The sequence below is a fragment of the Phalacrocorax carbo genome, chromosome 3 (genome assembly GCF_963921805.1).
Source record: "Phalacrocorax carbo chromosome 3, bPhaCar2.1, whole genome shotgun sequence".
NCBI lineage: Eukaryota > Metazoa > Chordata > Aves > Suliformes > Phalacrocoracidae > Phalacrocorax > Phalacrocorax carbo.
In genome coordinates this window covers 26592993-26605654 of record NC_087515.1, presented here as the reverse complement: position 1 = coordinate 26605654, position 12662 = coordinate 26592993, and the positions used below count along the sequence as shown (strand labels likewise).

Here is a 12662-nt window from a genome sequence, read left to right as displayed (position 1 = left end):
AATTTTTCCAGCAACAGCATGAAATCAATTGTAAAATAACATATAATTCATGCCCTATAGTGTAAATTACAGTTTGTTTGACATTAATCATTGAGTTTTCCATGCACTGGGGTGCATTTTCTTGTAATGCATTTCTGGATAATGCTTGTGGATCCATTTCTAATGTGTTTGAGAGAGATCTGTTTTTCATGTCCACAATTGCCTACATTTGATCTTATGCAAATCATGCAATCAAGCAAATGGAAAACAAGGTGTTGTTGCTAGAGGACCTTGACAAACAGTGGCTTTGTAGTTTTAAGAACCTCCCCCCTCCTCATTCATATTCGTGTTTGTATCTGTAGTTGTTTGAATCTATTGATCCGTTATGAAACACTTTGAACTTTAAATAGGAAAATATCTGCCAAATCAGATTGTGACAAATAATTGCATCAGTTATGATGTAATATGATTTTTATTGTTCAGTTTGTCAGTTTCTGGATCTAACCTTTTAGAAGTACTATCTAAACTATATTTGCAGGCTCATCCAAACCTTGATGAAGTCTATGGAGACATTAACATTGATGGCAAAGCTCATGCTTTAAGTGACATTCCAGTCTGATTTCTCTATTTTCTTCTCTTGCTCCCAGTATGGTAATTTTTCTTTTTAGCCTTTATCCCACCAAAATCTTTCAGATTCCTTTGAAACTTTCTATTTGGCATTTATTAGTCAAAATACATTGGCATTATTAAATCAAGATGAGGAATAAAAATTTCCTTTGATCCTGGTGACATGTTGCTTTTTTCCATATTTTATCTTCCTGCTCTTTTTTTAAGCTCTCCTCTCCTTCCCTCCTCTCCCAGTATGCTTATCAGTTGATCCTAAAGGATCTAGCTGCTCTTATGTCCTGTGTTTCCATTCCTTGTTATTCCTGTTCTTCTAAACTTTGCATGTTTCCCTGTCTTGTCTTTTTGCTTTTTCCATTGCAGACACTGAGACACACATAGTAACTTATAGTCAGTTGATTTTTTTTCAGGGAGGGAAATAAAACGTTTTTCCATCTTCCATTCTCTTCATCCTTGACAAAGTTCCTCCCTCTTCAAATTTAACTAGGTATTTCCAGAAACTCTTATGCATGCAAGTAGTCTCATCAGCTACAGTGTGCATCAAATCAGAATTTTAGTACGAGTCACCTTCTTAAAAAAAAGAGTTCCTTGATGAGGAATTTTCCTCAAAGGAGAGGAAAATACCCCTCCCCAACCCCCATCCCAAGTCTGTGTACAAGGAAAACGGTGATCCTCTGTAAACAAATGGAAAAGGAGAAATCCACTTTTTCTCTTCTTCCTTCCCTAGTGTTGTATTCACTCTGCAAAGTGAATCCCCACCATGCAGTTTCAACTTAGAGAGAAGAGTGTGTAGTCACTGTTTACAAGGATATGAATTAAATAGGTGCTGTGGATTGCTTTCAGCTCTTCATTTTACGATTGCTAAAAGTCAAATCCTTCTGGTCACTTGTTTGCCCGCCCTGAACATGGAGTATCTGGTACTTGTCTCACAGACTTCTGTCTCCATCTGTACTTTTCGTGGCGTCTCTGATGGCAGCTGCAAGGAACACAGGATCCAGGAAGGTGTACACTAATGAGGGCAATACAGTTGGTGCAGTATGTGGAGTTTACTTTCTCTGCTTGCTGAGCCAGCTTGAGCACCTGCTCTGGAGTGTGCTTTCCCCCTCTCACTCACATAAGCACTGCTTAACCCTGGTAGAATCAGTCCCATTATGTTGATTAAACATGTCACTGTGTTACAGGCATTCACTTGATGATTTTTGGTTTTTTTCAGTTATGGCATTTTTTTTTTTAACTCGCACTTTGCCATGTGCTCCATAGAGCAATACCACTGAGTGATACTACGTTTTTAATAAAAATGCACGAGTTCATTCCTCACATAGAGTGGAGTAAGTCAGAAGGAGTTCCATTGCAGCAGGGACTGGAGGCATTATATGAGGGGAAAAGTAATGAGAAAGAAGTTGGGTCTACAACATTTCTGCTTTAGTGATGTCTTTGTCATCCAGTTGCAATTTTTGAATTTGTGCTCACAAGTGTTTTTGTACAGCATGATAGTTTGATACCATTTGGCTCTGAAAACACTAGCATTTGTTACATCTTGCAAAAACCCAGAACTTTTCTGGCATACTAAGAATGCATATCTATAACGTATGCATTTTACGTTTATACGTTATACTGTTGCCAAAACCTCAATTGTAAATTATTTCTTAAAGGATTTGCTCGTTAAAATCAGTGATTTATGTTTTAATAAAAGAATGACAAAGATTAGAAAATCATGCCTGCGTTACTTTCCTACTGTAAGTTTTTCTGACATACATTCCTTTATTAGTATAGAGAAGAATATATGAAGCTAAGGACCTTTTAGAATATTTATTCAGGAAAGATGCTACATTTTATTCACCATTTTCTGCAGTAATCAAAACTCAAGGTAGCTTCATAATAAATAACCATTTAACAGTTGTTTTGCTATAGCATTTAGATAGATTGTCTTTAAGGAAATATATTTTACAGATGTTTGGGGCTCACGCAGCTGGAGACAAACAGGGAAATATAGGAGAGACCAGTATGAGCGGTGGCAACAATGAGCTTCCTTTGTGTGCATGCTTAGAGTGAAATCTGCATGGACTGAATTATTTTATGTATTGATGTTTGACATTCATGTATCATACTGTATGTTTTAAAAAAATATAACTTGGCTGTGTTAATGAACCTGTACTTGTTTTTCCATTAATTTACTTGATTTAATTATCTTAAACGTGTTCATTTACCACTGTAGCAAATATTGTATGTAACACCTAAGAGGCTAAACATCTTAGTTTTGTTAGGGTGGTGTATGTTCTAGTGTAAATGTACTGTACAATGGGGTCATCTCAATGAAAGCAAGCTCCATATATCTATTATCAGTCAAAATTTGCAGTTGTTTGCTATTAAACAATCAGCACCTATTCACTCCTCCGGGACAAATCTGAAACATTTAAGAGGTACAGGTCCCTCTTTCTCTTGATTTTTTGAATTCAGTACCCCCTGAATGTTACAGAAAAACAAGGTAAAATTGATACATAAAGTAAATCCATATTCCTTTTTTGCCCTAGATTTAGCAGTTTTTACGCCACACCAGTTTCTGCTCACTGCATGCACGCTTGCTGGCTGTACAAACAGTTCCCAGGTCACCTTGTTTACAGCACAGCTGCCACCATCTCACGTAGATGCCCCAGTCCTGACGGTTTTGGATTCTAGAACGATATATGTACAGTAAGTAAGGATTTTTTCTTTCCTGACAACACAATAGTGCATCAGTTTATTCAAGAATTCCAGTGAGTTCAATCAGGGGAAGGGTTTGTGACATAAAATTAAATTTATTATGATTAAATGCATAGAAGTGATTAGTTTAGTGGTTCTGTGAACCTTCTGATTATCACTTGCCAACTTAATTTCCATTTTGTCTTTACGCAATCAGTATAACCTACATATGGGCATAGCCTCTGCAAACTTCAGTGCAGGAAATGTTCCGGTGATATGCCCGTTTTGTAGCCCTTGCTTTGTGTGTTACTGTAATCATTTATCTATTGAGTACAAATACTGCATTAGAGGTATGCCTTAGATTTACTCTTATGGTTGCAATACTATGTCTTCAGATTCTTAAAATAAACCCCACAAAGTCCCCTAAACAAAGCCTTACATTTTTAAGTACGGTCTGAATCTTTGCTGGTCTCAATCATGTTTTGCTTCTATTTGCAGATGGAAAGAACCAGTAGAAGTGAATGGAATCCTAGATCGCTATTTAATTTATATTGCCAACAAGGAGCAGAATTTTACAAAGTGGAATGTAATCTATAACAGCACAGAACTTTTTCTGGATTTTACTATTCAGCAGCTTTTGCCGGGTACTGAATACCTCATAAAACTAGCTGTAAGTTCTAAAGATGTGCCGTAGAGGTGTAAAATGGTGAAAATTATTCTGATTTTGTGAACATCTTAAATACTTAATGGTTCCTGTGTCCACTTTGTTTATCCTCTTCTTTCTGAAGCTAAGGTGGATGAGCCATCCTGAAGGTGTTTTGTTTCAAAACAGGCCCTTAAAAAATGTGTATTTAATTTAAATACATATTTTCTTCAAGGATAAGTCAGATGATAACTAATAGAGAATGGACCAGAAATATATGAAAGACTTAAAGAATATCTCCTGCCCCCAATTTATGGGAACATGTTGAATGCATCTGAAAATGTTAGCCTTTCATATTTTGCACAATGATAATTTCCTCTTTCTTCATAAAACCTGTATGTGGAAGGAAATAGCAGAAAGGAAGAGTTCCATGTAAAGTAGTAGTTTGTTTATTGAAAACATTTTAAAAGACCTCGGTGTTTTCACTGCATTTCTTTATCATTGGTTTTATTTTCTGGTGAAATAAAACAGCTTCAGCTCACTAACAAACCTGAAAATATGTGCATAAAAGCTTGGGATTGTCCCTTGTTTTAAGCACACTGTTCATTTTATAACAATGCCTATATAAGGATATTTGCTTTGATAAATGCCATAGGAAAATATTCTGCTCTTGATTATGAATAAATTTACATTTATGTAGACTGGGTATGCATTCATTTTTTCTTAACATGCTCTTGAATGTTCTAAATATTATACCACGAAAAATAAACTACCTTCAGGTAATGATAACAATTTGACTTGAACTTGAAAAAGCAAGGATATTCAGTCTAATTAAAGCTTAGATTCATGTTGAAATTAATTCATTTGTGCCTAGATATTTCAGCATAGTAAATGGTACAGCATATAAAATAGCACCATGTCCAAAACTAAGGCAGTACTTCTACAAGCATTTTATGCCTTTATAAGCAAGCAGGACTACCAAAAGTGTTTGTGCTGTCCTTCACCGTGCCACAGCTCTTCTCTGCTCCTGCCCAGGTCCTGTGCATGGAGGGCACAAGGAGGGAGGATCAGGGGAGAATAATAGCTAGGATCTGGAGAGCAACTGGGGCTGCTTCTTTTGGTGGCCGTGTCTTGGCATATGGTTAAAACAAAGAAGTATTGCGTGGACTTTGGTTTTACTTCATTAATGTGTACACCTTTTCTAGAAGTTACTGAATATATTTTTAGGAACCTTTGATCTTTGTTTTATTTCACATTTCTTTGGAGGTGGTTTTTTCATATTTGCATTAATCAGTGGTGACCACAAAGTAAGAAAAGATAATTTCTTCTGGTTATGGAAATAACCAGATTTACGTGGATAAAATGCAATGGTCTGTGATAGGTGGGTTAGAAGATCCAAGTGTCCTTGCAGCTTTGAAAATGGGAAGTCTGAAAGTGCATGGAAATGGAATGCCCAGTACCTTTGAGGTGATAGCTTTCTTAAAACTTTGGAACCCATTTTATTTAGAACTTGTCAGACTAGTTTGAGAAGAATATAATATTAGAGATATAAAAGTTATGAAGCTTTAACATAGCCAAATGTTATACTTGATGACACCCCCCCCACCCCCACCCCCCACCCCCCCCCAAAAAAAAAGGCAAAAACAAACCACCAAAACCAACCCAAAATAAATGTCACAAACCAAATCAAGCACACACACCTGGAAAGAAATTGAAATATTTAGTGTTTCACATATAATTTAATCTGAATTTCAGTAAAACTTTTAAAGTAAAAACAATAGAACACCTTCAACACTGGAAACTTAATTGATTCCTGCTTTTTTGGTTAGAATTAAATATTTCTATCAGACATAACCTTTTTTTCCCCCTTGTTTCACAGGTAATATTAGGGTTTTTTTTATCCATGCAACACCTGGTTTTGGTTTATGTGGGAAATTGTGAGTTATCAAAAGTTGCAGCTTTGAACACAGGAATGAGGATCAGCAGCAGCAGAGATTTCAGCACCTCACAGGCTGCTGGCTTTAACTTTTGTATGACAAGTTTAAGTACATGAAATAAAATCAACAAAATATTTAGCTTTGTATGCTGTTACCAATTTTCACAATTGATTAGTGCCATTTAATATATAGCAATTGTATTCATGAATGAGTGCAACAGCTTTTATAAACAAATCTAAGGCTTCTTTTCAAAAGCCAGCTGAGAAGTCTTAAGGTCATGTCTCCATGGATTAGTGCAAAGGAACTTGCTTTTGCTCTGTTCATGCTCTAACCTGGTTGGGTGTGAGCCAGGCCAGTCTGAAAGCAAATGGAAAGTGGAATGGCTGCATTTACTAGCCAGGGTGGCACATCCTTGTATATGAGTTGAGTGCTTCTGTGATTTAAATGTTAAGCTAATATCTCCTCACAGCTGTGTTGTGTGGGTAAGGTAGCTCAGGTGCTAGCTGGAGAGTCACTGTGTGGTGTCCTGTTATGTAGTTTGTAACTGTCCCGTGGCTCTCTACACACTTTGGTATTTTTGCATATTTTGCCTCAAACCTGTTTCTCAGTCAAGTTCAGAATGGCTGTTAGCAAGCCCTTGGATGAAAAAGCCCTCCACTGATGAGGAAGACTCCATGGAACTTTTTTAGCAAGGCATGTATGAGGAAGAGGTCTTCCAGAGCTGGTCGTCTTGGCTTCATGAAGCCAGTAGAAGTGAAATCATTTGAATAGTCTGCCTTTGCTGTAAGGATGGTGTTCTTAAATATTTTCCTTATCAAATTGCTAACAGTTATCTGAGCATCCATCTAAGCTGACATTTTATTTAAAAAAAAAAAAAAAAGGCGACTCCCTTCTGAGGGGAACAGAGGGTCCAATACGCTGGACAGACCCTCCTCGTAGGGAAGTCTGCTGTCTCCCTGGGGCCTGGGTTAAGGACATTGCTAGGAAACTTTCTAGCCTGATATGGCCCTAAGACTTTTACCCATTACTGCTCTTCCATGTGGGAGGTGATGAAGCTGCAACACATAGTCCAAGGGCTATCAAAAGAGACTTCAGGGCCTTGGGGAGGCTAGCAAGGCACTCTGGAGCACAGGTTATTTTCTCCTCTCTCTTTCCAGTTGTGGGCAATGTCACTAGAAGGGACAGATGCACACAGTCTATTAACGCATGGCTCTGTGGCTGGTGTCATTGCCGCAGTTTTGGTTTTTTTGATAATGGGATGGCCTACACAGCACCAGGCTTGCTGGTGTCTGATGGGATTCACCTTTCTCAAAGGGAAAAGAGGATTTTTGCTCATGAGCTTGCAGGGCTCATTGACAGAGCTTTAAACTAGACTTGAAGGGGGAGGGGGTTAATATCAGGCTTGCCTGAGACAAGCTGAGGGGTGACACAATGGTAGAGGGATGGGGTGCAGGTGAGGGTAGTCAGCCTGTCTCTGAGATGCACTGGGTTCACTGGAGCACAGTTGAAGTTGTATGGAGGTGAGCTAGGGGCTACTGAGGTAATAAGAGCCAAGAGGGGAACACCAGTGAAACACCTCAAAGGAATTAAGGGATGCTCCTCTAAGAAGGTGGCATGGACAACAGCCCAGCTGAAGTGCCTTTGCACAAATGCACACAGCATGGGCAATAAACAGGAGGAGCTGGAAGCCATTGTACAACAGGAAAACTACGATATAGTTGCTATCACAGAAACACGGTGGGATGACTCACACAACTGGATTTCTGCAATGAATGGCTATAAACTCTTCAGAAGGTATAGACAAAGCAGGAGAGGTGTTGGCGTAGCTCTGTATTATAAAGGAGTGTTTGGATTGTCTAGAGCTTAATGATGGTGACAATAGGGTTAAGTCTTTATGGGTAAGAATAAGGGATAAGGCCAACAAGACAAATATAATGGTGGGAGTCTGTTACAGACCACCCAACCAGGATGAAAAGGCAGATGAATTATTCTACAAGCAGCTGGGAGAAGCCTCATGATTGCTAGCCCTCATCCTAGTGGGGGACATCAATCTACTGGATGCCTGCTGGAAATACAATACAGTGGAGAGGAAATAGTCTTGGAGGTTCCTGCAGTGTGTGGAAGATAACTTTCACACAGCTGGTGAGTGAGCCAACTAGGGAAGGAGCCCTGCTGGACCTGTTGTTCACAGAGAAGGACTTGTAGATATTGTGATAGAGGCTGTCTTGGGCACAGCAATCATGAAATGATAAGAGTTTTCATTTCTCGGAAAAGTAAGGAGGGGGGTCAGCAGAACTGACACCTTGGCCTTCCAGAGGGCAGGCTTTGGCCTGTTTAGGAGACTGGTCGACAGAGTCCCCTGGGAGGCAGCCCTGAAGGGCAAAAGAGTCTAGGAAGGCTGGACATTCTTCAGGGAGGAAGTCTTAAAGGTGCGAGAGCAGGCTGTCAGCCGTGTGCCAGAAGACAAGCCGGCAGGGAAAAAGACTGGCCTGGCTGAACAGAGCACTTTGGCTGGAACTCAGGAAAAAGAGGGGAGTATATAACCTTTTGAAGAAGATGCAGGCAAGTTGGGAGGACTACGAAGGTGTAGAGAAGTTATGTAGGGAGAAAATTAGAAGAGTTAAAGCCCAGATAGAACATAATCTGGCTACTGCCATAAAAGAAAATAAATACTTCTATAAATACATTAACAGCAAAAGCAGGTCTAAGGAGAATGTCCATCCTTTACTAGATGTAGGAGGAAACATAGTGGCAAAGGATGAGGAAAAGGCTGAGGTGCTTAATGACTTCTTGCCTCAGTCGTTAATAGTAAGGCCAATTGTTCTCTGGGTACCCAGCCCCCTGAGCTGGAAGACAGGGATAGGGAGCAGAATGGAGCACTCATAATCCAAGGGGAAATGGTTAGCAACCTGCTACACCACCTAGATATGCACAAGTCTATGGGGCTGGATGAGATCCACCCAAAAGTACTGAGGGAACCGGCAGAAGTGTTCACCAAGCAGCTTTCCATCATTTATCAGCAGTCCTGGCTAAGGTCCCAGTTGACTGGAGATTAGCAAATGTCTTGGCCATGTACAAGACGGACTGGAAGGAGGATCCAGGGAACTACAGGCCTGTTAGCCTGACCTCAGTGGCAGGGAAGGTTATGGAGCAGGTTATCTTGAGTGCCATCATGCAGCACGTACAGGATAACTGAATGACCAGGCCCAGTCAGCATGCATTTAGGAAAGGAAGGTCCTGTTTAACTAATCTGATCTCTATCTGTGACAAGGTGACCCACTTACTGGATGAGGGGAGGCTGTGGATGTGGTCTACCTAGACTTTAGTAAAGCCTTTGATACATTTCCCGTGGCATTCTCCTGGAAAAGCTGGCTGCTCATAGCTTGATAGCTTGGACAGGTGTACTCTTTGCTGGGTAAAAAGCCAGATGGATGGCCAGGCCCAAAGAGTTGTGGTGAACACAGTTCAGTCCAGTTGGCGGTCAGTCACAAGTGGTGTTCCCCAGCGCTCAGTGTTGGGGCTAATTCTGTTTAATATCTTTGTCGCTGATCTGGACGAGGGGATTGAGCGCACCCTCAGTAAGTTTGCAGGCAACACCAAGGTGGACGGGAGTGTTGATCTGCTTAAGGGAAGGGAAGCTGTACAGAGGGATCTGGACAGGTTGGATCGATGGGCCGAGTCCGCCAATTATATGAGGTTGAACAAGGCCAAGTGCTGGGTCCTGAAAACGTGTGACAACAACGCCATGCAACGCTACAGGCTTGGGGAAGAGTGTCTGGAAGGCTGCCTGGTGGAAAAGGACCTGGGTCTGTTGGTCGATAGCTGGCTGAACATGAGCCAGCAGTGTGCCCAGGTGGCCAAGAAGGCCAACAGCATCCTGGCTTGTATCAGGAATAGCGTGGCCAGCAGGAGCAGGGAAGTGATCGTGCCCCTGTACTTGATGCTGGTGAGGCCGCACCTCAAATACTGTGTTCAGTTTTGGGCCCCTCAGTACAAGAAAGACACGGAGATGCTGGAGTGCGTCTAGAGAAGGGCAACGAAGCTGGTGAAGGGTCTGGAGCACAAGTCTTATGAGGAGCGGCTGAGGGAACTGGGGTTGTTTAACCTGGAGGAGAGGAGGCTGAGGGGAGGCCTTATCGCTCTCTACAACTACCCAAAAGGAGGTTGTAGCGAGGTGGGTGTTGGTCTCTTCTCCCAAGTAACGAGTGATAGGACAAAAGGAGAGGGGCTCAAGTTGTGTCAGGGGAGGTTTAGACTGGATATTAGGAACCATTGCTTCACTGAAATGGTTTTCAGGGATTGGGACAGGCTGCCCAGGGAAGTGGTGGAGTCATTGTTCCTGGAGGTATTTAAAAGATGTGTAGACGTGGTGCTCAGGGACATGGTTCAGTGGTGAACTGGCAGTATTAGGTTAATGGTTGGACTCAATGATCTTTAAGGTCTTTTCCAACCTAAACAATTCTGTGTAATTCTGTGTAAAAACCAAACCACTATCATGTTTAAAGTAAATGCCATTTTTTGATCTTCCCAAAACTGAGGTTGCATTCTTTCATCTTTATGTGATAGCCCAGACTGAACATAGGGAGTCATTCTGTAGTTGTGTTGGGAGCATAATTTCCAGTGAAATCAAAACAGTCTTGGTGTATAAAATAGCCTCATTTACAAACAGTTCTCATTTTTACACATGGAGCTAGTATACTCTTTTGGAGCAGGGTAGGAAGTATGTTGACTACTCCCTGATTTGAAACACACTGGGAGATGGGAAATTGAAGCTAATCCTTTCAAATAAAATATACTAGATTGAGAGAAACATTTTATTCCTGGAGATTTGAACAGCAAGGTTATTTTTCCTTTGTGTGCTGATGATCCAGAGCAGGCTACTTGTCCACTTTGGCAGCTCTTAAAAATACAGATGATCCCATAAGTTTTAATTAAGAGTATGTCTGAATCAGGATCTTTTTTGAATTCAGGTTTCAATTTATTTTATTGCTAAACAATAAAATTAGAAATAAACAATAAACTAAACCAAAAATCTTTAAATCAGGTGCAAAGTTTATATATTCTTGTATATTTTTTTTTAATTTCGGTAACATTTCCTGTCTCTTGTCATTGATCTTAGTGCAAGTAGTTGGAAAACCAGCACACATAAGGCCCATAGTTGTGTAGTGTTATGTTTGTGCATGTAAAACCTTAAAAGCCTATTATATGGGGTGAGATGCACATTTTCTTGCACATTGTATTGTTTTGTAATCAAGCAAAATGTAAAAATCATGTAATCAATCTTTTCTTCTCTGGTAACTGAAATACAAACGATTTGACTTTGTTATCCATAAATGTGTAATAATAACTGTTACATATTGATTTATAATAGAATGTTTTTTCACTATTTTAATTGCATCTGCACAGCACTCTGTGCTGTCATGAAGTGCAGGACTGTCTGAATGGCATTTTTTTCTCAATGACTATTCATTGAGATAATTTTTAAGTGTGTTGCAAGTTGGTCAGTATGTTCTGTGTCTGGAACTTCTGAGAGTTTTTCAGCCCAGAAGAGCTTTGCCCTGTAAATTATATATATTTTACTGTAATTTTCTTTAACTGCAGCTGTAAAAGCAGTGGAAATCTAATTGTGATTATGTCTCTCAGTCAAATGTAAAATGCTGCAAGTCAAAAATTATAACGTTTTAGCTACATTATACCTGAAAACTAAGTATCATGAGTAGCACATCTTTTTATTTAAGAAAAGAGGTAAACGAATCTATGCTAAGAAAAGTATCTTCTATGAAAAGCACAAACTTACTAAGTTTAGATATGTAAAAATTATAAAACTTTACAAAAAATCATTGCTAAAATTATTGGTATTACATTGAAATATGTTTATTTGGTTTGATTCATATTTTAAGGCTTGCACTGGAGGTGGATGTACAATAAGCAAAGCTAGCACAGCTATAACAGATGAGAGTACACCAGAAGGTGTTCCTGCTCCAAAAGCCCAGTCATATTCATCTGACTCCTTTAACATCTCATGGTCTAAGCCTGAGTATCCGAATGGTAAGTGAACTCTTTTAGCCTCAAGTTAAAAAGATGATTAGTAAAGGTAAATTAATATTCTAAATGGCAGCTTATATGTGGTGCTTAATTTTTAATGATCATTTTAGCACATAAAATACCTGAGATAGTATCATTGTCTGCAGCTAGGAGATTGTGGTTTTCAGCCTATCGTACAGTTTCAGTGGCTCAAAAGTGCTCCCTTTTGATAGTTCTTGTGTACTGCATCTCATTGTTTAATGTTTTCCAGGACAACTGAGCTGAGGAATAGGTATTCTTGGAGAATTCCAGTCTAGGTTGTTCATTTCACCCTCCAATAAAACATTAATTTCTTTTACATTAATTGATATGTAATAATCATTACACTTCTGTTCTACATAGTCATCCTGAAGGTGTAGATTTCCATGGCTGTGGAAGCTAAATAATAGACTTTCTTTTGTTTAGAATTGTTTTCCATTGTGAAATATCCATGTATAAAACTTTTGGACAAATTTTACATTCCTATACAGTATTGCACAATATTGTATGGCCTTGGTAGTCACCTTATTTTTATTATCATGCATGTAACAGTTTAAATCACAGCAGAGGAAGATATTCAGGAATCACTGAATTTAAAGCAACAAAAATGTTTTTCTTCATTAGCTTATCATATTGATATATATTTTTCTCAGTGGTTTCACATGGATTTCATTTTTCCCCTGCAAGTTTTCCCCTGCTTTCAACTGTGGTAGAGCGCATCCTACTTGTTCAAGTTC

The 12662-nt window shown here is 39.5% G+C and overlaps 1 protein-coding gene across 1 annotated transcript in view; it reads left to right on the top strand.

The window, feature by feature from the left end:
* USH2A (usherin) overlaps nt 1-12662 on the top strand; it is a 391083-nt gene that overhangs the window by 190508 nt on the left and 187913 nt on the right. Inside the window, exons 32-34 of the mRNA XM_064446238.1 lie at nt 3135-3294; nt 3781-3952; nt 11763-11910. Of these exons, the coding sequence (XP_064302308.1) occupies nt 3135-3294; nt 3781-3952; nt 11763-11910 (480 nt within the window). The remainder of the gene's footprint in view (nt 1-3134; nt 3295-3780; nt 3953-11762; nt 11911-12662) is intronic.